Here is a 24,538-nt window from a genome sequence, read left to right as displayed (position 1 = left end):
CCAGGGAAGCCCTATGATACATTTTTAATGGCTGGTCATGCTGACTGTCCATTGGTTCTACACCATTGTTTTAGGGTAGAACAGAAAAAAAAAAGAAAAAAAAAATCAAGTGTTGATTTCCAAAATAGGCACTTTTTGTAGATAAGAGTTATGAAGCCCAAGGCTTCCATCTGCATGATTTGGATGTTGAGAGAACAAAGTTTATACAACCTGCTGTCCAAGGTTTGGAGCACTGAGGATTGTATGCTTCACTCTAAGCCAGTGGTTCTCAGAGTGTGGTCCTTGGACCTGCAGCGTCAGCATCACCTGAGAACAGTTGACCTAAAATAATAAAACAGCCAGTTATTATTTTACCAGCAAAATGAGTTTTATTCGAAACAGCAAAGAATTGCAACTTGGGACAGGCAATCTATGGCAAACCACAGGCAAGTCTAGAGAACAGAGAGGTCTTTTATAGAGGAGAAGGGGGAGTTGGGAGGAACTGTTATAAACAGAGTCCGTTGGAGGAAACTGGGAGTTCAAAGTGTAGTGGCTTTTCATTGGCTGAGCTGTGACAGTCTCTCATTGGCTGGAATGTTGCCCAGCAAGGAGTTCTTCCTCCAGCTGGGTAATAAAGTAATAACCTTCTTCCTATTGGAGATGCAAAGTACCTCTCTTTCTGATGGGGTCTGCAATTCCTCTAGTGGTCGGGCATGAGAGCATCCCCTTCTGGCCTCCCGACTCCATTTAAAATGAGGTTTCTCTTTATTAATTTCCAGAGAACCTATTAGAAATGCAGGTTCTCAGGAGCCAACCCAATCGTACTTTAGGTTCCTATGGCTACCGTAACAAATCACAAAAAAACTTAGCAGCTTAAGACAACAGACATTTATTATTTTACGGTTCTGGAGGTCAGAATTCTGAAACGGGTCATAAAAGGGTAAAGTCAGCAGAGCTGTGTTCCTTCTGGAGGCTCAAGGGGAGAATTCATTTCCTGCCTTTTCCAGCTTCCAAAGGTCTTCTGTATTTCTTTGCTTGTGGCTGCATCACTCTGACCTCTGCCTCCTTCATCTCATCTCCTTTGACTCTTACCCTCCTGACTCACTGTTTTAAGGAACTTGTGATGACATTGGACAGGATCATCCAGGTAATCCAGGATCATCTCCCATCTCAAGATCCTTAACTTAATCATGTCTGCAAGGTCCCTTTTGCCATGTGAGGGTCACATATTCACAGGCTCCAGGAATTCTTGTGCCATTATCATTAGCCATACATCAGACCATTATTCTACCGACCATACCTACTAAATCAGAAATTCTGGGGGTGGGCCCAGCAACTTGTGTTGTAATGAGCCCTCCAGGAGATGCACACCTGAGTTTGAGAACCACTGCTCTAAGCCACAGAGTAAGCAAGCTGCGGGATTTGTGGTCAGGTCACAGCAGGAGAGGGAATCTCTTTGAGGACAGTGGGAGAGAGCTGGAGACATCAAACAGGGTCTACTTTCTGTTCCGCAGCCTCCCAGGGGTTGAAATCACTGTGAGGCATGGGGAGAAGGTGCTGAATACTGACCCAGGGGGGTCTGAGAATCCTGGATCAGAGAAGCTACTAGCTGGTTTCCAATAGGAGTGCTTCCACACTACCTTCGGGTTACCTTGATAGAGAGAGAGAGTAGTGAAGAGAGTACTACTGGAGGGAGTAGTAAAGAGCTCCAGAATGAAGACCCAGTGCACCTGTGGGGTGGTTCGGGGAATACTGTAGCAGAGGCCACTTGAGCTAGGGGCTAAAGCGAGGATGAGAAATGCAACCAGAGACCAATGAAGATGAGACAATGCTGCTTTCCTGGTGCCAGGAAAATACACCAGCTCCTACGAACCCAGATTCTTAGGATTAGGGCAAGGAAAAGAAGAAGACATGGCAGGGGAGGGGATCTTGAATTCCACTGCACATTCATCTGGAAGACCCTGTTTTAAACCAGAAGAGACTAAGTTACCTGAAAGTATTAATAAGCATTAAAATATATTTCAGTTTTAGCACAATACCTATAGGTTCTCAGAAAACAAGAGACAAGTATTACATATGAAATCCAGGCCCTGACCACGTCTGCACAGTAAATGATGCCCCTGGTTTACTGTAAGAAACCAGTAAGAGCTAATGGCAGAGGGAAGCCCCCAATATATCCACAATTCATCGTATTCTTGGCGGAAGGCATGATGAACAGGTAATTCAACAACAGGACTCCTGGCAAAAAGTATTTTATCTTCCCCAGTCCTGCTTTCTGCTCAAGGGCAGGATACAAGGTACATTTAATACCTGGCCACACAGCATCATATGCAAATTGCACGCAAACCCTCACCCACTCCCCTTTATCTCTTCCCTTTCTGTATTTTCCCAATGCTGGCAGAGGCAAGTGGGTCATCCTCACAACCCAGGATAAGAGGAAGGAATTAGAAAAAAGCATCCAGGGAAAATGTGATTTCTTTTATTACATAGGGAGCTGATAAAGGCCTACAAACAAACTTCACTATACTATTGAATGGAACATTAAATTTCATCAGTTTCATTACACTGGTGATAAAGACCATGTTTTGGAATGCCATTCTGGATGGTGTAATTCTGAGGAAGAGTAATTCCATGCAAACAGCTCTGACGAGGTGCTGGTATCTCCTGCCCAGTAAAATTTCCCAGTCCAACTCACACGTAGTCGTCCACTCAGGGACCTAGGACCCCTGAACACCTGCTCTGGAGTGGCTCCACATAATGTTTCTCTACTGATTTATCTTATAAGCCAATATTTCCCTCTGGGATCTCACGTGTAGTGGTGTCCATGGCAGGACCAGGTGGGTGTTTCAGAGTCTCAGCTTAATACCCAGCTCAGAATTCCACAGCAAGAAATAAGAAGCAAAAGGAAGGGAGAGAGTTTGGGAACTAATGTAAAGGTTGAAGATACGTTTGTAGTCTGAAGTTGCTTACTCTTGCCTGCCCAGCATTCCTTTGGGGGAGGATTTTAGTGAGACTGTCACTCAATGGACTCTACATCCCCATCATAGGGGTGGGCATGTGACCCAGGCTGGCCAATCAACTCATACCCTTGGCTCCAGTGACTGGTTCGGGGCAGGGGGGCACATGACCCAAGAAGAACCAGTCATGGCTCCCGATGGTGGGAGGATTGCTAATGGGCTCTGGGAGAAAAAGGGTATCCTTTTCCATTATAATGTCCATGTTAAACTGAAGCCTCTAGAGCCCACAAAGAGGAGAGCCTGGTAGAGAATGAAGCCAGGATAGAGGAAAGTGGGCCAGAATGATGAGGAAAAACCAAAGTTTGATGAAATAGTTTGAGTCCCTTGATCTAGCTATTCCTGCTGATCTACTGTTTGGACTGATTTCCAAATTGTGTGAGCGGATACATTTCCTTTAAACTATTTTGAGTTGGGTTTCTATCTTTTGCAACAGAATTAATTTCTGACAAATATACACTTTAGGGAAGGATTCAGTGAAGAATGAAAACTAAAATAATGCTTGATGGAGAAAATAGGCAATGCCACAATATCCTAGTAGAGGAAGAAAGATGAGACTAAAGAAAAAAATAAAGGAGGTTAGGGTGGGTGATATTACTGTTTAGTGGCCCTCTTCCATAGAAAAGCAACTTTTCTGTTAAAATTTCCTTTGGGGTTTTATCCCCAAAGTCTGTGAGCATGGTCCCTCTGGAAAAAGGTGACACAAAATCCTTGCTGAGCCCCATGGTGGAAATCAAAGATTTCAGCTGATCACTGGCAATTCTAGACTATTGAAATCGCACTTGGCTAAAAGAACAGTGGTAGGTACAGTGAGTCTAGTGTGGTAAGACACCCTGTCCTGGATCATCACAAAACTTATTTACCATATTGCAAAACATGAAGATGACGAAAGTGAGAATCCCAGCTTACCATGGGAAGCAGGAAGATCAACAAAGAAACTCAAGACTTTTGTTCTAAATTATTTGTTCTTCTCAGGTTATTCCATCCACGTGAGAGTGTTCTGGCCACCAGGTAATTGCCCTGGGGATTTTACCAGAGAGATAATTTTGTTTAGCTCTACTTTCTGTTCTTCCTCCTATTTTGATAATAGGTAATGATTCACTGCTGGATATCATGTAACCTCTTTCTTTGACTTTGTCCTGTGCTCTCTCTCCTAACTATCCAAGATGAACTCATTCCATATAAAGAACGTCTTAACTGGAAACATGTTACTTTTTAGACTGGGTATGATTTTTAGGTAAGACAAATGTTTGCGCAAGACATTTTCATGGATGATCACAAAAGTTACACTTTCGTCTTGAATATTCATGGTATTCAAGCAAACTGGGACTGGAAAAGATCCTAGAAGGGCTACTGATATTAATACATGTCATTGCTATTGCAATGGCTGGAATTTTTTGGCTGGAGTGGGGGTAAGGGGGATGTTCTGTGGTTCAGCATCCACTTACCTTCCTATTTGGAAGTCATTCCCCAGGTGTGAGATCTTGGTGGAAAGCGATGCTTTTCCTCCAACTACGGAAGCCAGAGATCTAAAGCCTGCCTCTCCCAGAATCTTAACCTTTAGGACTTGGGCATCGTGAACAAATGTATGACCTTCCTAGGATATGGAATGTCGACCGAGGGATATGAAGAGTGATGACGGAAGTCTCCCACAAATGATAGTTGTTGCGTTTCCTGTTTCTTGACCCTTTGGAGGCACTTGGTCCCATCAATTCTATTTTTCAAACCTAGTCTTCCAGACTTGCCTTGATTAAGTGAATCTCATATATATATATATATATATATATATATATATATATGAGATTGCACAAATTGCACAAATTTAACTTACAAAGCTCAACTCTTGAATAAGAGTTGAATAAGTTGCACAAATTCAACTTAAAAAGCTCAACTCTTGGGATGATGAAAAAGTTCCAGAGACGGATAGTCGTTATAGTTGCATAGCACTGTGAATGTACTTTTTATGCCACTGCGTTACATACTTAAAAGTGGTTAAAATGATAAATTCGTATGGTATGTATATTTTACCACAATTTTTAAAGAACTCAGTTCTACTACATACTAGCTGTGTGCCTTTGGGCAAATTAACCTTCTAAGCTTGATTTCTTATCTAAAAAGGGAGATGATAACAGTACGAGCATCATGGGGTTGCTGTAAGGATCGAATTCATTAATTCAAGTAAATTGCCCAACAGAGTTTCTGGCACATAGGAGGACAGAAATGATCGTTAGCTTAATAAATAAATAAATAAAGGCAGTAAAGATTCTTATCAGGAAGAATAGGAGGTGTGAACTTCATTGTTTGTCCATGAAAGACTACCTTGTACTCTTGTGGGAGGAAGAAGCATTAGCCAATCATCAGCCGTCCCACCATCCAGCCTCAACCTAGAAAGGACACACCAAGGACACACTTCAACAACAAACATTTATTTCTCACAGTTCTGGAGTGTGGCAAGTCCAAGATCAATGTGCCAGCAGATATGGTGTCTGGAGAAGACCCACTTCCTGGTTTGCAGATGGCCATCTTCTTGCATCTTCACGTGGCAGAGAGAGAGAAAAGCAAGCTCTTTCCTTTCTCGTCTTCTAAGGGCACTAATCCCATCATGAGGGGTCTACCCTCATGAACTAATTACCTCCCAAAAGTTCCACTCCTAATACCGTCACATTGTGGGGTAGGTTTTCAACATATGAATTTGGAGGGGATGCATTCAGCTCATAACACTCTCTAAAAATAATTCCAAAATACCCATATTATACCACCATGCTGCTTTGCTACCAAGAGTGTGACGTGTTTGGAGCAATATTAACCAGAATTCAAAACACAAAACAAAACGAACCACTGTGCAGGAGGAGGAGAGAGTTCTCCTTTGACCTTAAAATGGGAGAGACTAGTAGAGTCTCCCCAGTTCTTCTTATAAGCTTCCCTGGAAAAGTGTTCCCTCAAACACCAGTCTCCCTTTCCTCTCCCAACATGCCCAGGTCAAATCTTAGTCTCACCCCTTACATTATAGCCTGAAGCCTTCCGTCCAGGGGAGGCCACCTAATGACTTGGGATTATGAAGTTGTTTCTCAGTAGAAACCAAAAAAGGAGAGATGGGCATCCAGGGCCTGTCTGGGTCCCCATGCTACTGCGTCCCTGCAGGTGAGGCAGAGTCCTAGACAGAGCGAGAGGAGGAGTGGGCTTTTGGGATGGTACACTCTGTCCCTCTTTGTAGAGGGTGCATCCTTCTGGAGCCATTCACCCTGAGGACCCATGAAAATGTGGGGCTGTGTTTTGGGAGTGGGCCTTTGAAAACACTGTGGCGATGAGGAGGAGATAATTAAAATACTTGTGCTTGTAAGCAATGGAAACTGAGTTCTGACTCTGAACAAAATGGGAGTTGTTTATATATATATAAAATCTCAAACAAATGCAGAGTGAGCATGCCCCAAAGTTTTATTTAACTCATAATGAGAGAACCAGTGGGATGGCAGAGCTGGCTTCAAAGAGGATATGAGAACTGATATATAAAATATAGCGCTCTTAAAATAATAGAAGGATGCTAGAATTAGATTGCTAAATGCAATACAAAACTGCAAGACTGGTTAAGGTTCTACAAACAATATGTTCATACTGTTTGGGTCTATATTCTCGGCTGATCAGAAATCATCTGCATCTCTACTGCATAAAAATATTGTAATTTGCACCCTCCAAGTTTTTTCCAAGTTACTATCTACCATTGCAGAACTGGGTTCCTGGTCAATATGTAAGTTCACATTTCCTTGGAGGGTCAGGTGGTTCTTAGAGGGCTTTTAGACAATGCTCTGGCCTGATACTAGAAAGATCACAGATGTCGTTGTGCCTTATTTCCAAGTTTTGGGTGACATTTTCATAATAATAACCAAGGTAGGGATTGATGAGCAATCAGAAATTGTTTTCCACCAAGCCTTAGATAAGGCCTCAGATGCTTCTCCAGAACTGTGCTCCATGCAGCCACTACCAGTTGATGGGAACTAGTGCAAGGGACGAAATTGATTTGCCATCCACCGTGGCTTGGTTTAGAAGTTCCAGATAGCTTCTCCCACAGCTGGCTGAGGCTAGTCCAATGACTCAGTCAAAGCTCTGGCTTAGCCACGAGGAAAGACCTAAACAAGCATCATCTCTCAGTGAAAGAAGGTGAGAGGCCAAAGGAAGTGGGAGGTCAAAGGAAACTATTTTTTTTCATCCTAGATGAATGTTCACTTGCTCTTCCTAAAGTCAGGATTTCATAGATAAGCTACATGGCTTCAGAGCCATTTATGTCAGGCTGATGGGATGCTTTGATTGTTCCTAGTGTAGAGAGTTGTGTGTTAATGGGTGAGGAGCTTGGAAGGGGGATGGGAAATTTGCTCTTAGTTACACTGGGTGCTGCTAATGACCTTACAGAGCGTATGGTCCATCCATCCAGTCAACAGACTTGTTGTAATCAACAGAAATGGGAAGATTAGGCCCCTGAGGAGAAGCAATCATCCTTCATTCATTCCAAGGCATCCCCTGGCACCTACTATGTGCCAAGCTTTATTGAAGTCCATTGGAAGCTGTCAGTGAGTCTCTCCCCTAGAAAGACCATGAGATGCTACCATAGAACAAATTTCCTTTGTGAGCTACACCAAGGCTCACGTGCTTCTGGTCTATTTGCAGCTAGAGGGAAGACTTAAGTACTGTGTCAGTGTCCTTCCTTGGAGTGTTCTTTCTTATAATGACACAGTGTTTAAATTGTCAACAAAAACTCCTGCTTGAAAATTACACTTGACATTTATATTTCTATGCAAAATTGGGAAGAAGTTGGTTCATCAATGTTTCAAATAAGGTAAGAGAACACTAATTCAGTGTCATCATAGGTCTTTCATTTCTGTCCTGAGTGAAATGATAAAAAGGGACAGGAAATTTCCCCTCCCAGGACAGCTGTGAATGGTCAGGTGAAGAACAGCACAAGGAGGCAGAGGCTGGAAGCTGAGCAGGTGATACCTGGCATTGTGATTTTTATGTAGTAAAGGGAAAGTGGAAGATGTGACCCATCTCTGTGTCTTGGTGTCCTGTGACTTCTGCTTCACTGTTCATTATGAGTGAAATTCCTACCCTGTTGAGAGATGGGAGACAGCCCCACTTTGGTAGACCATGAAGCAACTGCACTGGGTGAGAAGCTATGGGAGGGTGGGGTGGGTCCAAAGCAAAGAAGACAGCCCCTGCCCTCCCAGAACTCACCATGTAGGAGACAGGAATATACCAAGACTATCAGCCTTCTCAGGGTCAACGTCCACAAGGACATTGAACAAGAGAACAAGAGAAACATCCTAAGATCGTAGGTAGGATTAATTACACCATGCAAATACTAATCAAAAAAAAGTTGGCATAGCTATACCAATGCCAGACAAAGTAGACTCTAAGGGAAAGAGTGTTTCATACATTTTATATCCTGCAAACCCCAACTGGAGCCGAAATGTTTCTGCTCTGTGACTCCTGGCCACTCTGCCTTCTCTGATCTGCCCTGGGGTGTGAATGTCAAGCCAGATCGTGGCTGTCCGCTTTGCCCATCCGTCCTACACTGTTAAAAGGAGGGAGTTCTGCCTCAACCCTGAACCTTAGGTTTTCGCTTTCATCTCTCACCCACTGCATTACCAACTCCTTCTCCTGCTCAACAAGTTTTTCTTGAGTTCCCATGCTGCTCCAGGTACATCTGGGAACAAGATAGATGGATCCCTGCTCTCCTGGGAATTGACAGTATAACGAGGAAGACAAACATGCAGCGACTAGAGTCTGAGGTAAACGTGTGGTCATTGCTATTACTTTTGAGTGCACAGGGAGCTCTACTGACCTATGACAAGGGGTTCCTGATTTTAGCTGTTTCCCACCAGGGCTCCAACCACCAAGCCAATTACCACTGGCTCTTCTGAAAAGATGCCAGTAGAGGATGAAACCCTTGACAATCAGCCCCAGGAAGTGTTAAGAAGGATGACAGCCCTCTCTTGAATAACTGCTTGATGTTTCAGGCTGCTCAAGTCAACTCTAACTCAGATGTCTGCTGCTCCTAGACTCTTGAGAAGTGACTACCATCCCCATCCGACACCTCTGGGGAACGCTTGGCTCCGCTCAGGGGGCTGATTGTAAAGTCAGCCCCAATGTAGGGCCTCAGCACCCAGGTCTGCAGGCCCTGGGCCACAAGAAGGAACCTGTGTTCTGGCTTGAGGTGACAAACTGCAGAATCAGTTTGATCTGGTAATTGATTTTGAAACACCTGGGTACAGGCCAGGTGGCGGAGTCCCAGGAGGGAGTAAGGGCCTCTCTAGCCAAAGCTGAGTGGATGGATGGAAATTGTCGGGCAGGGGTTGTGGCTGATTTTACATCATGTAACTTGCTGAACATCAGATAACAGGCCTCATTGAAAACTGGCTCATGCCTTTAGGCGGCTCCTTTCATACCTTCTCAGAAAATCCCGTAAATCAGGGCCCTGAATGGCTGCAGGGCTTCTGAATTCAGCCAAAGTCAGTTCCCTTCCTGTCTTCCCCAGGCTAGGTTTCAGGGTGGATGCTAGACTCTTTAGTACCTTTTGCAAATTAGTACAGAATTTTACTAATTGTCCACTAGACAGACACAGTCCCAAGGATGTATGGCTTGTTAAGGGGAGTGAAGGCTGGGTTTCAGGTCCCTCTTACTGCCTTAGCAGGATGTGCTGTGAAATGTACAACCTGTGTAACCGTGCATGTCAGCCTTGCTGAGCTTTATGATGTCCAAGGACAGTTTCTATCATCCCTCCTTAAAATATGCACCTTGGGGGCTTCCCTGGTGCCGCAGTGGTTGAGAGTCCGCCTGCCGATGCAGCGGACACGGGTTTGTGCCCCGGTCCGGGAAGATCCCACATGCCGCGGAGCGGCTGGGCCCGTGAAGCCATGGCCGCTGAGCCTGCGCGTCCGGAGCCTGTGCTCCGCAACGGGAGAGGCCACAGCAGTGAGAGGCCCGCGTACCGCAAAAAAAAAACAAAACAAAAATGCACCTTGCAAGGACAGAGTTAGCATCAGACCCAAGGGGATGAGCAAGTAGCAATCAGAGAACAAAAGGTAGTAATCCAGCTTCAATTCCACTTCCCTGGCGAAGCCTTCAGTTTTAGGGGAACCAGAAATGATTCTGGATCCAGAACAGGTACCGAAAAACCACAGAGACTCTGATAGGACACCCAGAAGGCAGGGCAAGTTTGGGGTTTCAAAGTCCAAACTAACAATCAGGTGTGTTGTTATTACCTCTTACTTTGTGATCCTCAACATCTTGGAGGAGGCAGCCTGGAAAGCATTTCTAGGGGAAGAAGATGAGGAGACTGGGATGGGAAAGCAAGGAGATGATGGGTGGAGCAGAGGCTGGAGGTGGTGGGAGGGAATGGGGCAAATATATAGGGGAAGGGGCGCAACAAGAAAAAGAAGAGAGGGTAAGCGGGGGGTGGGGGGGACGGAGGTCGGTTGTAGAGCAGGGGGATGAGGAATCTTGGCTGGATAACATTCTATCTTTCTCAGGTTGAAGTCAGTACAATCCAGAATGCTGAAGGGGCTTAAGGTCTAGAGCGGTAATGGAGGACCTCTCTGAGGAGGTTACATTTAGGCTAAGAGCAAAGGTTGAGAGGAATTAGTGGACATAATCATTTCAAACAGAGATTTTTTAAATTGAGTATTATTTCATGTATGAGAGACACACACACACACACACACCCCTTAAGCACATGGCTCAAAGAGTTTTGAGAAGTGAATAGAGCTGTGTAGCCCACGCTGGTGGGAGTAGAGATCAACGTTCACTTTTTTCCATACAGACATCCAGGTGTTCCTGAACCATTTGTTGAAAAGACTTTACCTTCCTCACTGAGTTGCTGTCATACTTCGTAAAAAATTTACCGGTCATACAGTTCTGGGTCTATTTCTGGATTCTCCTCTATTCCATTGATATATTTGTCTATCTTATGCCAATACCATGTGCTTTTTCTTTTTTCCCCCTCTTTTTCTGTCTTTTATTTTTGACCTCCTTTTTTCAACTTGACTATATTCTACTTCAATTCCTTTGGTGGTTACTCAAAATTTTAACAGGTACACTTAAGGGTTTTTTCTTTTTTAAATAAATTTATTTATTTATTTTTGGCTGCATTGGGTCTTTGTTGCTGCGCACGGTCTTTCTCTAGCTGCGGTGAGCGGGGGCTACTCTTCGTTGCGGTGCACGGGCTTCTCACTGCCGTGGCTTCTCTTGTTGCGGAGCACAGGCTCTAGGTGTGTGGGCTTCAGCAGTTGTGGCACGTGGGCTTAGTAGTTGTCGCTTGCGGGCTCTAGAGCACAGGCTCAGTAGTTGTGGCACATGGGCTTAGTTGCCCCACGGCATACGGAATCTTCCAGGACCAGGGATTGAACCCGTGTCCTCTGCATTGGCAGGCGGATTCTTAACCACTGTGCCACCAGGGAAGCCCCTGGTGTTATTTTTTAAACCAGATAATTAGACTATTTACAATCAATGCATATTTAAAAATTTTAAATAATTACACAACTTACAATCAATGCACACGTAGACTGTCCAATCAATTTTTGCTGATTTCTGTCATCACTAATTCTTCTTACATGACACAACATCTGTCTTTATTTTCCTAGTTCCATTTTTTAATACTTTTTTCAGGGAGGGTCTGTGAAGAATAATAGCTCTTGATCTCTGGGTTTCTGAAAATGAATTTCAATCCAGAGTTCTATGCTCAAATGAGCTATCATCACGAGTGATTCCATTTCTGGGCATGAGTTCAAGGTCTAGTTCCCAAAGGATTTATCTTATAGACAGCCTCACATGAGTCACACAGCTGTTTTCTTCTTCTTTTTTTTAAGACAATTTTTTAGAAAGAAGTTTTAGGTTCATAGCAAAGTTCAGGGGAGAGTACAGAGATTTGTAATATAACCACTGTCCCCACACATACATAGCCTCCCCCACTATCCATATCCCCCACCACAGTGGTACATTTGTTACAAATGATGAACCTACATTGACTCGTCATAATCACCCGAAGTACGGAATTTGCCTCAGGTTTTTACTGATGTCATACATTCTACGGGTTTGGATAAGTGTGTAATGACATGTATCCACCACTGTAGTATCGTACAGATAGTTTCACGGCCCTAAAAATCCTCTGTGCCCTGCCTATTCATCCGCCCTTCCTCCCTCCCCTGGCAATCACTGATCTTTTGACTGTCTCCATAGTTTTGCCTTTCCCAGAATGTCACAGAATTGGAATCATCCAGTATGTAGCCTTTTCAGATTGATTTCTTTCACACAGTAACGTACATTTACGTTTCCTCCCTATCTCTTCATGGCTTGATAGCTCATTTCTTCTTGGCACTGAATAACATTCCATTGTCTGGATGGACCAGTTTATTTATCCCTTCACCTACTGAAGGACATCTTGGTTGCTGCCAAGTTTGGGGAATCATGAATAAAGCTGCCGTAAACATCTGTGTGCAGGTTTTTGTGTGGACACATTTTCAACACCCTTGGGTAAATACCAAGGAGCGTGACTGCTGGATCAGATGGTAAGAATGTATTTTAGTTTTGTAAGAAACTGCCGAATTGTTTTCCGAAGTGGCTGCACCACTTTGCATTCTCGGGCCACACGGTTCTGATTTCTGCTTGTTGCTGGGGCTAAGTTCCCCTGCTGGCCACGGGAACATTTTGTCTTTTGTTTTGAGGTTTGGCTATATGTTTTTAAACTTGGGGCGTAGTCGTCTGTATCTGTTTAGTCCTCCATCTTGGGCAGACTTGTTTACACTCAGGAACAAGCACTACCGAGACAGAGGACAAAGCAAGTGTACAAACCCTACTGAGGAGAGAGGTTTGGAGAGAAGGCCGTCTGATTGTATGGTCATAAGAGACTGAGAGCTAATAAGGTGAGATTACAAAGGCAGGTCTGAACCACACAGGGCCAGGGTAAGGAGTTTTGAGTTTATTCCCAGTGTGGTGGAAAACCATAGAAACATTTTAAGTAGAGAAAGTGACATGATTGATTTCGAGATTTAAAAAGTAATTTGGCATTTATTGCTGGCTTTCTCATTCTCTTTACTTATCTAGCTTCTGAGAGCTCCTGATTTTACTTTCATATACATATGGCTGTTTCCACAGCCTCCAAGCATTTACATTTTGAGAATGCCTTCCAAAATATAAATAAAAGTTTCCAACATTAGTCTGCAGAAAAGAAGAAATCATGGTAAAGAACTGGACTAATACTGGGTTATAAATTGCATGACTCAAAGGAAGCAAAAATGTAATTTGCATTAGTTTTAGCCAAATCTTAGTAAATTAAAATATATCAAGTAATTATTTAATAAATGCAGTGCAAGAAAAAGAGTGAGATGGAGTAGGGAAACTATAGATTGAAAGACACTTGAGAGAAATATCAATGAGTGATTATGTGGAGAACTTATTTGGATCTTGAATTAAGCAAACCGTAAAAAAAAAAATATGACATTTGTTAGATAGTTGAATTGGATATTTTATGATATTAAGAAAATGTTACTTTACATGTGATAATAGTTATTTTAAAAGCCCTTATCTTTTAGACATATATACTAAAATATTTTCAGATGAAATGGTATGACATGATATTTCATTCAAAATAATATAGAGTGGGGTAAGTGGATGGAAGTATAAATGTAACAAGATGGCTGTAAGTAAGTTGTTGAAGCTGGAAAATGGGTACATGGAAACTTATGATACTATTCAGTCTACTTTTTTGTATAGATTTGAAATTCCGCAATAAAAATCTTTGAAAGAAATTTGCCATCTTTAAACATTCAGTAAGAAATATGAATGTAATCAATACAAATTTTCTAGATAAAAGTCTGTGATCCTTCTCCTTTCCAATCATTCTTTTCTTGATTTTATGTATTATCTATCTATCTATCTACCTATCATCTATCTGTCTGCCTGCCAATCTACCCATACATTGTCAATAACAATTGTTCCAAAGTCTGACTCAGAGTTGCTGTCTCAATTTGGGTTCCCCCAGAAGCAGACCCTGAAATGAAGGTTCAAGTGCAAGCAGTTTATTTTGGAAGTGCAGGAAACGTGCAAACAACATGGATAAATCTCAAAACATTATGCTAAGCAAAAGAACCTGGGTACAAAAAAATACGTACTATAAGATTCCACTTATATGAAATTTTAGAACAGGCAAAACTAACATAATGTGGCAGAAACAGATCAGTGGTTGCCTAAGACAGGAGATCAGGAATTGACCACAGGGAGGAATGAGGGAATTTCTAGGGTAGATGGAAGCAGTCTACATCTCCATTGTGGTGATGGTTACCCAGGTGAATACTTTTGTCAAAAGTCATCAAACCATAGATTTAAAATGGTTGCATCTTATCACATACACATTATACCTCAATGTTGACTAAAAACAGAAATTCCCTTTACCAGTTGATAGAGTGTCAAAATAAAAGAGACATATAAAATGACCTGACCTTTTAACAGAGTTACTTTTAAAATCTTCAGCTTGAAGCCAATCTCTTCCTTGGCCCCTTCTCAGGGAAGTTCAGTGAAGAAACAGCTTTCCATACTTCCTCCACCTCTTCATTTTCTTCCTAAGGAAGAAAGCATTTATTCCTCATCAAGGAAATGAAGAGTGAATTTATATTCGATTTTTTACATTCAGAGTTGATTTAATACGAATTAGAATTTTTGGAATAAGACAGTACTAATTCTAACACTTTTAAGTATTAAAGCCAATAAGCTTCCAACACGCATAATTCACATTCACGAGACGGCTTTTCTTAGCTTCGTAATTATTACTTCCTCACACCTTTGGAATCACTGGCATCTATTTCTCATTTTTTTGTAATCTCTTCATCTGGGAGAAGTAAGCTCAGGGAGACTTGAGGCATTTCTTAGTTTTGCTCTTCTGCTCCCAGCTATAAACACTTGGAAACATACAGTTTCTGATTTGAAAATTACTGACTGCCAATCCATGGATGCTGGAGGGTGTTTTGAAACCCTCTGCCGCCACCCAGCTGTCTGCCTCGTCATGAGGACACGTGTTTCAGCCTCACTTTCTTTCACCAGCGAGCCTTCTGGCCCAGTGGTTTCCTACTCGATTCCTGCTGGAAGCTCTAGGGCTTCTGCTACTTTTGCTACAGAGGATAGAATTCACCTCAGAATTGTACATTTGGCCATATGGATTGTAATGTCTAAGAATCCAGATGCCAGCTTTCCCAGAATCAAGGGCATAGAGGCCATAATCTGTTGAACAGTTCTGAAATCAGCTACAGTCTTACCACAAGCTTGTGCAATAACTACCATCCTGCGTAATAACTGGCCAGCCAGCAACCTAACATTCTGGGATTATTTGCTTCCCTTCAAATTTCTCTCCAGCAATATCTGCACTGCAGTTTATCCCACAGAGTTGATTTCTCCCGGCTAATTCGGAGAAACATGTTTTTTCCCTTTCCAAACCTTATTATCCAATTTACAGTGGTAGGAGGTATTCACAGGGATTCAAGAAAAGATTCCCAACCCTCTCACACTGTTGGTGGGAATGTAAATTGATACAGCCACTATTAGGAACAGTGTGGAGGTTCCTTAAAAAACTAAAAATAGAATTACCATATGATTCAGCAATCCCACTCCTGGGCATATATGCAGAAAACATGAAAACTCTAATTTGAAAAGATACATGCACCCCAATGCATGTATGGCAGCGCTGTTTACAATAGCCAAGATAGAGAAGCAACCTAAATGTCCATCGACAAATGAATGGATAAAGAAGATATGGTACCTATATACAATGGAATACCACCCAGCCGTTAAAAAAGAATGAACTAATGCCATTTGCAGCAACATGGATGGACCTAGAGCAGGGGTCCCCAATCCCTGGGCTGAGGACCGGTATTGGTCCACGGCCTGTTAGGAACAGGGCCACACAGCAGGAGGTGAGCCGCAGGCGAGCGAGTGACGCTTCATCTGCTCCCCATCGTTTCCGATCACTCGCATTACTGCCTGAACCATCGCTCCTATTACTGCCTGAACCATCCCCCCTCCCATCCCTGGAAAAACTGTCTTCCACACAGCCAGTCCCTGGTACCAGAAAGGTTTGGGACCACTGACCTAGAGATTATCATACTAAGTGAAGTAAGTCAGACAGAGAAAAGACAAATAACATATGATAACACTTACACGTGGAATCTAAAAAAACGATACAAATGAACTTATTTACAAAACAGAAATAGACTCACAGACATAGGAAAAATACTTATGGCTACCAAAGGGGAAAGGGGTGGGGGGAAGGATAAATTAGGAGTTAGGGATTAGCAGATGCATACTACTATATATAAAACAGATAAACAACAAGAACCTACCATATAGCACAGGGAACTACATTCAATATCTTGTAATAACCTATAATGAAAAAGAATATATATATTGAAATATATAAAATATATATAATTGAATCACTTTTCTCTACACCTGAAACTAACACAACGTTGTAAATCAACTGTAATTCAATTTAAAAAAAAAAAAAAGATTCCTGGGACTTCCCTGGTGGTCCAGTGGGTAAGACTCCACGCTCCCAATGCAGGAGGCCCGGGTTCGACCCCTGGTCAGGGAACTAGATCCTGCATGCATGCCGCAACTAAGAGTCCGCATGCCTCAATTAACGGTCCTGCATGCCACAACTAAAACCCGGAGCAGCCTAAATAAATAAATAATAAATAATTAAAAAAAATATTCCCGAACTCACTGGCAGCCGGGGAAATGCAGATGAAAGAAACAAAGTGCCGCGCCTTGTACAGGTAAAGATTGGCAAACGTTTTAAAGTTGGTATTTTCATTAGGTATTGCTGCATAACAAAGTGCCCCCCTTAAGATTCTTGGAATCTCTCTTACATAACAAAGAAGATCTAGGAGACATACCTTTAAATCTGACATCTCAAAATCAGAAAATGGTCTACAGCTGCATCCTTGACTTTTGACGATTTACCTGAAAATTATTCTAAGACCAAATTTTATTGTCAACACTCCAGATTTGATCTTTGCACTTTCTTACTTTGAGGACCTTTTGCTTGCTAGAAAGACCACCCTTGTCCCTCACATTTCCTCTAAATTCTGCTACAAAACTAAACAGTTCCTTCTGTAGTTCATCTCTCTGGCTTTTTAAAACCATATTTACCTATTTTACCATAGGCAGCCAGAAGAAGCCATTTGTTGCTTTTAACTTTCTACCTGGGAATTTTCCCAGCCAGATCTTACCAGATGGGGTGGGCCCTGGAGTTAATTTCTGGGAAGAATCAGCCTCAGATGCCTTGCATATTCTGTTTGACAGAGAGAGTAGAATCTGGTGCCTGGAATAAATCAGAAGGGAGAAGTAAATCCCAAACTAAGAATTTTATAATTCTAACCTCCTGGGGAAGGTACTGAAATTCTACTCCATTACTCTTGAAACTTCAACTAAAGACTTTGAATTTGTGAATATATGCCTGCAGATAGAATTATCTCACAAAACAGTGAAGTATGCAAAATCTCTGAGGAGCCAATATTTATTAAATAAATTCACAGTCAGTAAAAACATTTATGTGAGGCTAGGTAAACAGAAAAAAAATTTTTTTTTCCATTCAATTCACTATTATCTTTAAATACCTACTTCTTTACAAAGCCCTACATGAGGGACTTGGTTTGGAACCAAAGAACAGTGAGGCATAATCCCTGCTTTGAAATTAGGTAATATATCATAGAATATGACCTAAATGAATATGTGATGACACAGTTATACTCCAAGTGAGCACTCATCAAATAATTGCTTTTCCAATTTTTTTGTTACCATAGATTGACATGTGAAATCTTTCTTAATACGGGATCACTAATATAGAGAATACCCTATTTACGAAATTAATCGTTTATGTTGAAAACAGATTATTAATGTGAATTTAACCCATACCATCTGGAAAAAGTAAATTTAGAAAAAAGGAAATATTAAAAAAATACCAGGTAGTACAATATAATTCTGTGAGATTCTGTTTGGGAACAATTAGGGTCTTATGGGGCTAGGTTGTTTTATGCCTGTTTCCCAATTCTAGTCTTTTGCTTTCCCCTGTAGTGTGACACGAGAGAAAGAGTGTGGGCTTTGAGTTCAGTAAATCTGGGCTCATATACTGCTCTATCACTTAAAAGCTGTGTGACATCAGGTGAGTTACAGAATGTCTTTGTACCTCAGTTTCTTCATGGATAAAATGGAGGCAATAAATTATATCTCCAGTCCACAAGTCAGTGGCTGGCTGAGCGTCAGAACTCAACATTTGTTTAACAAACAGTCAAATAATATCAGAAATATTCCCGGCACTTGGCTGGCATTTAATGACAAATCTTCGCATGCCTGTTGCAGTGGTATGAGTAACTGCTTCTATCTTGCTTCATTTTCCTCCAGGTAACATCTGGGTCCTCCATTACCAGCTCCCTTCTTGGTTAAATACCTGCTAGGGTTTCTGATGATCAAGTGTGGGTTTCTGCTTTGTACTCCTGAGGTAGCTCATGTTTTCTGTTACCATGGACTCCAGAATCTGGTCTATGGCTCAAACAGCACGCTTGTTATTATCCATTTTTAAGTTGTTCCCATCCCAATGAGGTTAAATGAGAATCTGAGGTGGGAGTAGCAAAGGTTCAAGGACCCATCCACTTGGCGTGGGTGTCATATGTGGTAAAGCGACATCAGGAACAATGATCAGAGCAGAGGTCGGAGATGGGGACGTGGGTGTGCGAGCTTGCCATGAGTGGGAGAGGAGGAAGACAAGTCGCCGGGAATCATAATCTGCCAATATTTGTCAGGTTGTCATCTTCATTACCTGATGGTCTTGTTTGATCCTGCTGCAATTTTGCAACAACACATGATTACCTCTGCTACTCATGGGCAGACAGGCTTTTCTCCCATCCAGACAATGCGGATGGAAGAGAAATTAGCAAGGGATAGCAACCAGATTAAATACGCCTTACAGAGAACAGTGTGATTTTGCATCTTTTTTCCTGGGGCAAGTGAAAACACAGGCCACATGGAAAACAAGCTAAATATGTTGGAGGGAAACTCCAGGATATAAAATTGAGCTGCTGGCTTGGAAGGTAGTATCCTCTCTGTGTAAATAGTTTCTTTGTCCAAAGAGGGCTAAACAGGGCCCATTTATGGATTAATGACTTTCATAATGATTAAAATTAAAATTAGAACTTACCGTGTAGTGAGAAGCTTATAGCTCTATAAAAACTTACAGAGACACCAAATAATTTTAGTAAACTGCTTATGGAAGGCTATGCCTACAGGGAGAGGGGAAGTCAGACCACAGACTCTCTTTTAAGAAGCTGCCAATACACCTTGGACTCAAATGATAAGGTACCTATGTGTTCTCTGAAGCCAGGATTGGGAAAATATAAGAGTGTTTTGGTAGGCAAGTGGAGACACTGGTATCTTCATAAAAGACATTATACATGGGAAGTTCTCTGGAGATTTTCTTGCAATTACTATTATAGCTATATCTTCTCTCCCTCCCCAAATAGCCCACTTTGATAAAGTTCGTCAACCAACTTGAATGTCAGCGAATGGCTGGTTGTATATGAGTGAAATGATGATTATCTTTTAAATTGAATTTTGTATCCATTAGCCAGTGGTATTCAGTTTTCTTCCCCAAGATCTGGGAGGGCAAAAAGTTTCAGTGGCCTGATTTGGTGGCTTTGTCTCTGTGGCATTAACCACTGAAGGGTCTGCTTCCAGCACAGACAGCTCCCTTAATGGCTGGAGCACAAACATCCCTGATCCCACTGGTGGCATCCTCTTCTTAAATTGGGTGCAGGCTTCCTCAGAGACATGATCAAATGGTTGTATTTTATAGTACGATTAGAAATAAACCTGAGCATTGTGAGACTGAATACACAAATGGACAATGGCCAGACCACATATAAAAACAGAATTTTGATTCATAACCTGCAGCAACCTGCCCAAGAAATCAAACCTTTATAATAAACAACTCAGGAAGCCAGCCTGCTACAAGCCAGACTTGGCAGGAAGTCAGATGGCTATCTCCAGGGACAATCCAGGAAGCTAAAAAATAACTTTGTAACAATCAGCCCCAAATGGTCAGGACTTGGTTAATAACTGACAACTTGCTTAATTTTTCTCCCTATTTCCAATTTGGGACCAACTAGAGAAAGTAAAATACAAGACCCTAACCAATGACTTAGGATGCCCTGCTGCTAGTTGGCTGCCTATAACTTTCCCATGCCAACAGCCTCCAATCAAGGCACGCCTAACCCTTCCCTTTTTCCCACTGTAAAGCTTTCCCACTGTCTGTCTGCCTGCCTGAGTCTGCTAAGGCACAAGTGATGGTGGCTGACTCCCTAGCTATACAGCAAGCTCAGAAAAAAGTCTTTGTTTTTTCTCATTTGGTTGGTCATTACTTCCATAGCTGTGTGGTTTAAACATGCTCTGTAGGCCAACTGGTTCCCAAATCCATTCACTTAAGAAACATTTATTAAAGCCTTTAATATGAGCCATATCCCTTGCTAGGTGCAGGAGTAAATAAAAAAAAGGTAAGATATAGTTCCTGCCCTAGAGGACAGTAAGTAGCTTGACAACTAAGGGGATGAACATGAATGACTCAGCAACCAAGCCGATGGGCATTACTGTGCTGGGCAGTGTTCTCCAAAAAGTGGTCTGCTAACTTCTGGTTACACGAGATAACTTCCAGGAAGTGGAAAGGGTTGAACGTCTTTACTTTAATAGTTGTAAACTTGAATGCAGATTAGAAAAAGCAGGGTTTCAAGCCGTACGGAGCCCATGATTTCAGATATTACTGCTGTAGGATGAGTCTGTATCTGTCAAAATCTAGTCAGGAGATAAAAGCCATCCTTATTTTAACAGGGGAAATCTAATATAAATAATTGTTAATGGGGTACTAAAAAGCTAAAAAGGCAAAAAGAGAACGCTTAAGGTTATCATGCAGGAAGCTGCCACTCTTAGGGAAGAGGCTGAAATTGTTCAATTTTAGAAGCTTGGAGGGCCCTGGAGAGCTGAAATTCAAGACCTCTGACAAGAAGTTGCTGCTCAGGGTCTCGCCTGGCGGTCCAGTGGTTGACTCTGCCTTCCAGTTCAGCGGGTGCGGGTTTGATCCCTAGTGGGGAGCTGAGATCCCACATGCCTCGAGGCCAAAAAACCAAAACATAAAACAAAAGCAACACTGTAATAAATTCAATAAAGGCTTCAAAAATGGTCCACATTAAAAAAAAAAAAACAACTTAAAAAAGCTGCTGCTCACGTAAAACCAGTGTCTCTGAGCTGAGTGGGGGGCCCTGTGGGCCAGGGTACCAGGCAGACATCTGAGGGGCACCAAGTGTTATCAACAACTGTGACTGGAACGCCATCCTTTGCTGGGGTGAAGAGGTATTGTTTGGGGGGGTGGGGGGTGGGCAAAGGAAGAGGAAGCAAAGAGGAAGCAGACAGGAAGGGCCAAGCCCTTTCTTCCCCCTCTAGCTTTGCTGTCTACTTCTGGGCTCCATCGGCTGATCCTAGTAAGGAGGCAGCTGGCGAATGAGAAACGGGGTTCGCCTAGTGCCAGCCCAGCATCAGAAGCTGAGTATAGAAGAGTGTTTGAATCTGAGAAACAACAGGTTAATATTTGCAAGTCTGTCCCTTGGGCCATTCAGCATACACGTGCGCGTGAACACATGCACGCACACACACACTTCTGAACGTGATTAAACTTCCCAGAAGAAAAACTCCATTTCTACCTAACAAATTGCAAACATCCTTTGTACAAAAGATGTTCTCACTCGTTCTCCAAAATCCCAGCAGACATTGTATCCGTTTCTGGGAAACAGTTACACATTCATCTTATCTCCTGTCAGTTACACCTGGACTTTAGTCATAGACCCATCTGAATATTCTATTATCTCAAGGCTAGGAGCAAAGTTAACCCTCTTTAAAAAAATGTACACAGTAATAAGAGGACGGAGGAGAAAGAAGTTAGTACACACACACACCAAGGAAAAAAAGATGTGAAGCTGCTCCGTAATTTGTTCCTGTAATTGGTCGCAAGGCTGTAAGGGTCGCAAGTTAATAAACTTCATTCTTTCCCTACACACTCCATGTTTCCTCTTTCCTCAGCCAGCATCTCAACTGCTCAGGGTTGACACCTGCTAGGGTGACCCAAGACTTCATAACCTAAAGGGTTGAAATCGTTCCCACCTCTGAGGTTGTAGTTTTTCATTAAAATTTGTCATTGGACAGGGAAGTGCTAAGAAAGATGCCCTGGAGAATGCTCTGGGTTTGACATCCTTCTTCATCACCCATTGTGTAGGAACAAAACACATGTCCCTTTGTTCCCAAGATCACATGCACCAGCCAGGAGAGTAAACTTCTTTGCCCACTGATTTACTGGTAAAATGACCAGATTGTTTCAATTTCAGTCTTAATGGGACCACTGTTGTCTTCCCTGGTGGGAGCACACCTTCCTTGGGAACCCAGATCTCCAAACAATGGAGGTCAAAATTGAGGGACAGGAAGCAAAATGCCTAAGTGGGTTATTGGGTGTAACAGTGAGAGGAGCCACTCCCTCTGCCTCTGTTGATTCCAGACCATACATTCTGACCATGATGAGAGCAACAGCCCCATCTGAGAGGTCAGTGGTTCAAAACATAAATTACATTTTGTAAGATGGAGTGTTGCACCCCACCTAGGGCCATGACTGAATCTTCAGTAGACCATTCCACCATCCTATTACACCCACTGCTCCTGGGTGTTGGGGTATGTCCTAAGACCAGTGAATTCCAGAGGCACAAGCCCACTGCTCCACTTCTCCTATTGGGAAATGGGTTCAGCTATTGGAAGTAAGGCTGTGCAGAATATCATGAGGGATTCCACAAATCCACGATTGTGGTGCCAGCGAAGCACTGTGAAAAACTTCAAGCTTCTGCCCGAGGATGTAGGGAGCCAGGAGGTGCACTGTCCTCACCTTCACAATGAATTAGAGTCAGATTAACTTCAAAGTCACAACCTTTTCATAACTCAGAACTGAGGTCACAGAGCAATCTGAATCTAAGGAGATTCAGAGAGAGAGGAGAAATGCACCTCATTTAATTTCTGGGAACATAATTAGATGAAATAAGTATTTCTTAGATGTCCTAGGTACATATCTCCAGACGGAGAGACACATCTACACACTTAATTCCATGGGCTTCTGTATTTACTACTTGGAATAAGGTTCAGATTAGGATATGGTCTGCTTGGCGGTAAATTCTACTGGGCTGAACTATCAAAAATCGATAATTGTTTTTGACCCATGAAAGGCAATTTCTTTTTTTTTTTTTTTTTTTGCGGTACACGGGCCTCTCACTGTTGTGGCTTCTCCCGTTGCGGAGCACAGGCTCCGGACGCGCAGGCCCAGCGGCCATGGCTCACGGGCCCAGCCGCTCCGCGGCATGTGGGATCTTCCCGGACCGGGGCATGAACCCGTGTCCCCTGCATCGGCAGGCGGACTCTCAAGCACTGCGCCACCAGGGAAGCCCAAGGCAATTTCTTACGGTTCAACCTAATACATCACCATATTCTAAATTAATGGCTGTTTTTTAAAAGTTACTAATTGGACAAAAGCTCCAATACTGAATTAGACTAAAATTATTATTTGAAAGTATAAGAGAATGAAAAAGTACATGAAAACAGGTATTTATTACAGAACAATCTTTTTTCTTAATTAATTAAAGCCTTTAAACAAAAAAACATAATTCCACACACTGACATTGACTTGGTAGCATGGAAATATTTCAGCCTGGAGAGGCATGTTTGTTCTTGATGAATTTACATATAATAAATTCTCATGACATTTGATTCCGAAATATATGTATGAACTGACTTGACATGATTATAAACATAAGGGCAATTTAAACACTGGTATCAGTTTACATGAGTCAATTCAAGGTCAGTGACTGGAGAACTATATTAAAAAAATCTGAGATAAAAAATTTTTTAGGAAGCAACCACGTACCTATGTACAGTTGAAGATCAAGGGTTAAAAATCCACTCTTGATGAATACCATTAAGCAAAGGATGTATAACATCCAACACACATCTGTTCCAAAAACAGCATGTTTCCAAAATTATACATTTCTTTACAAATAAACATTACAGCATTAGTAACTATAGAGGAACCAACAGAATGAGTTCCAAAATGTGCTAAGTCTCACAAGGCATCCCTGAGCCATATCTTAAGCCATCAGTTTTAATCTTGGGGTTTTAAGAACATCTTCTTTGTTTTAATTGGTTTTATGTCTCCATTTTCATCTTCTTCATAATTGACACGGTCTCTTTTTTTGGCAAACTTTTTCCCAATTGTCCCCACCAAGGTCTCGTATCTGTTAAGATGATATACAGAACAAGTTTAGTTTCAAATAAAAAAGGTAGGAATCAAGACTTGTCAAGAATATCAAACCAAGTACGTAACAAAGAATAAGAAAAATCAAAACTTTGATTAAAAGAAACCATCTGATTTAAAATTTATGAAC

The 24,538-nt window shown here is 42.1% G+C and overlaps 2 protein-coding genes across 4 annotated transcripts in view; one reads left to right on the top strand and one right to left on the bottom strand.

Annotated features, from left to right (window-relative positions):
- The window catches only part of HSD17B2 (hydroxysteroid 17-beta dehydrogenase 2), a gene marked incomplete at both ends in the record, with an annotated part of 62,874 nt that extends 61,272 nt beyond the window's left edge, over positions 1 to 1,602 (top strand). Inside the window, one exon of the mRNA XM_079907883.1 lies at positions 1,494 to 1,602. Within this exon, the coding sequence (XP_079764009.1) occupies positions 1,494 to 1,602 (109 nt within the window). The remainder of the gene's footprint in view (positions 1 to 1,493) is intronic.
- MPHOSPH6 (M-phase phosphoprotein 6) overlaps positions 38 to 24,538 on the bottom strand; it is a 37,469-nt gene continuing 12,968 nt past the window's right edge. Inside the window, exons 5-8 of one of the 3 annotated variants that reach the window (XR_013825201.1) lie at positions 17,258 to 24,388; positions 16,367 to 16,406; positions 14,477 to 14,596; positions 38 to 321 (exon numbers count right to left, since the gene is read on the bottom strand). Coding sequence is in view for 1 of the 3 variants with exons in the window: in XM_079906713.1 (XP_079762839.1) it covers positions 24,256 to 24,388 (133 nt within the window). In the remaining 2 variants the exon portion in view is untranslated. Of the gene's footprint in view, positions 322 to 12,905; positions 14,597 to 16,315; positions 24,389 to 24,538 lie in introns of those variants that run through there. The other 2 variants (XR_013825202.1, XM_079906713.1) reach the window with 2 other exon arrangements.

Source organism: Stenella coeruleoalba (assembly GCF_951394435.1).
Source record: "Stenella coeruleoalba genome assembly, chromosome: 20".
In the NCBI taxonomy this organism is placed as follows: domain Eukaryota; kingdom Metazoa; phylum Chordata; class Mammalia; order Artiodactyla; family Delphinidae; genus Stenella; species Stenella coeruleoalba.
Note: the sequence above shows the minus strand (reverse complement) of the source record. Positions and strands in the feature narration are given on the sequence as shown.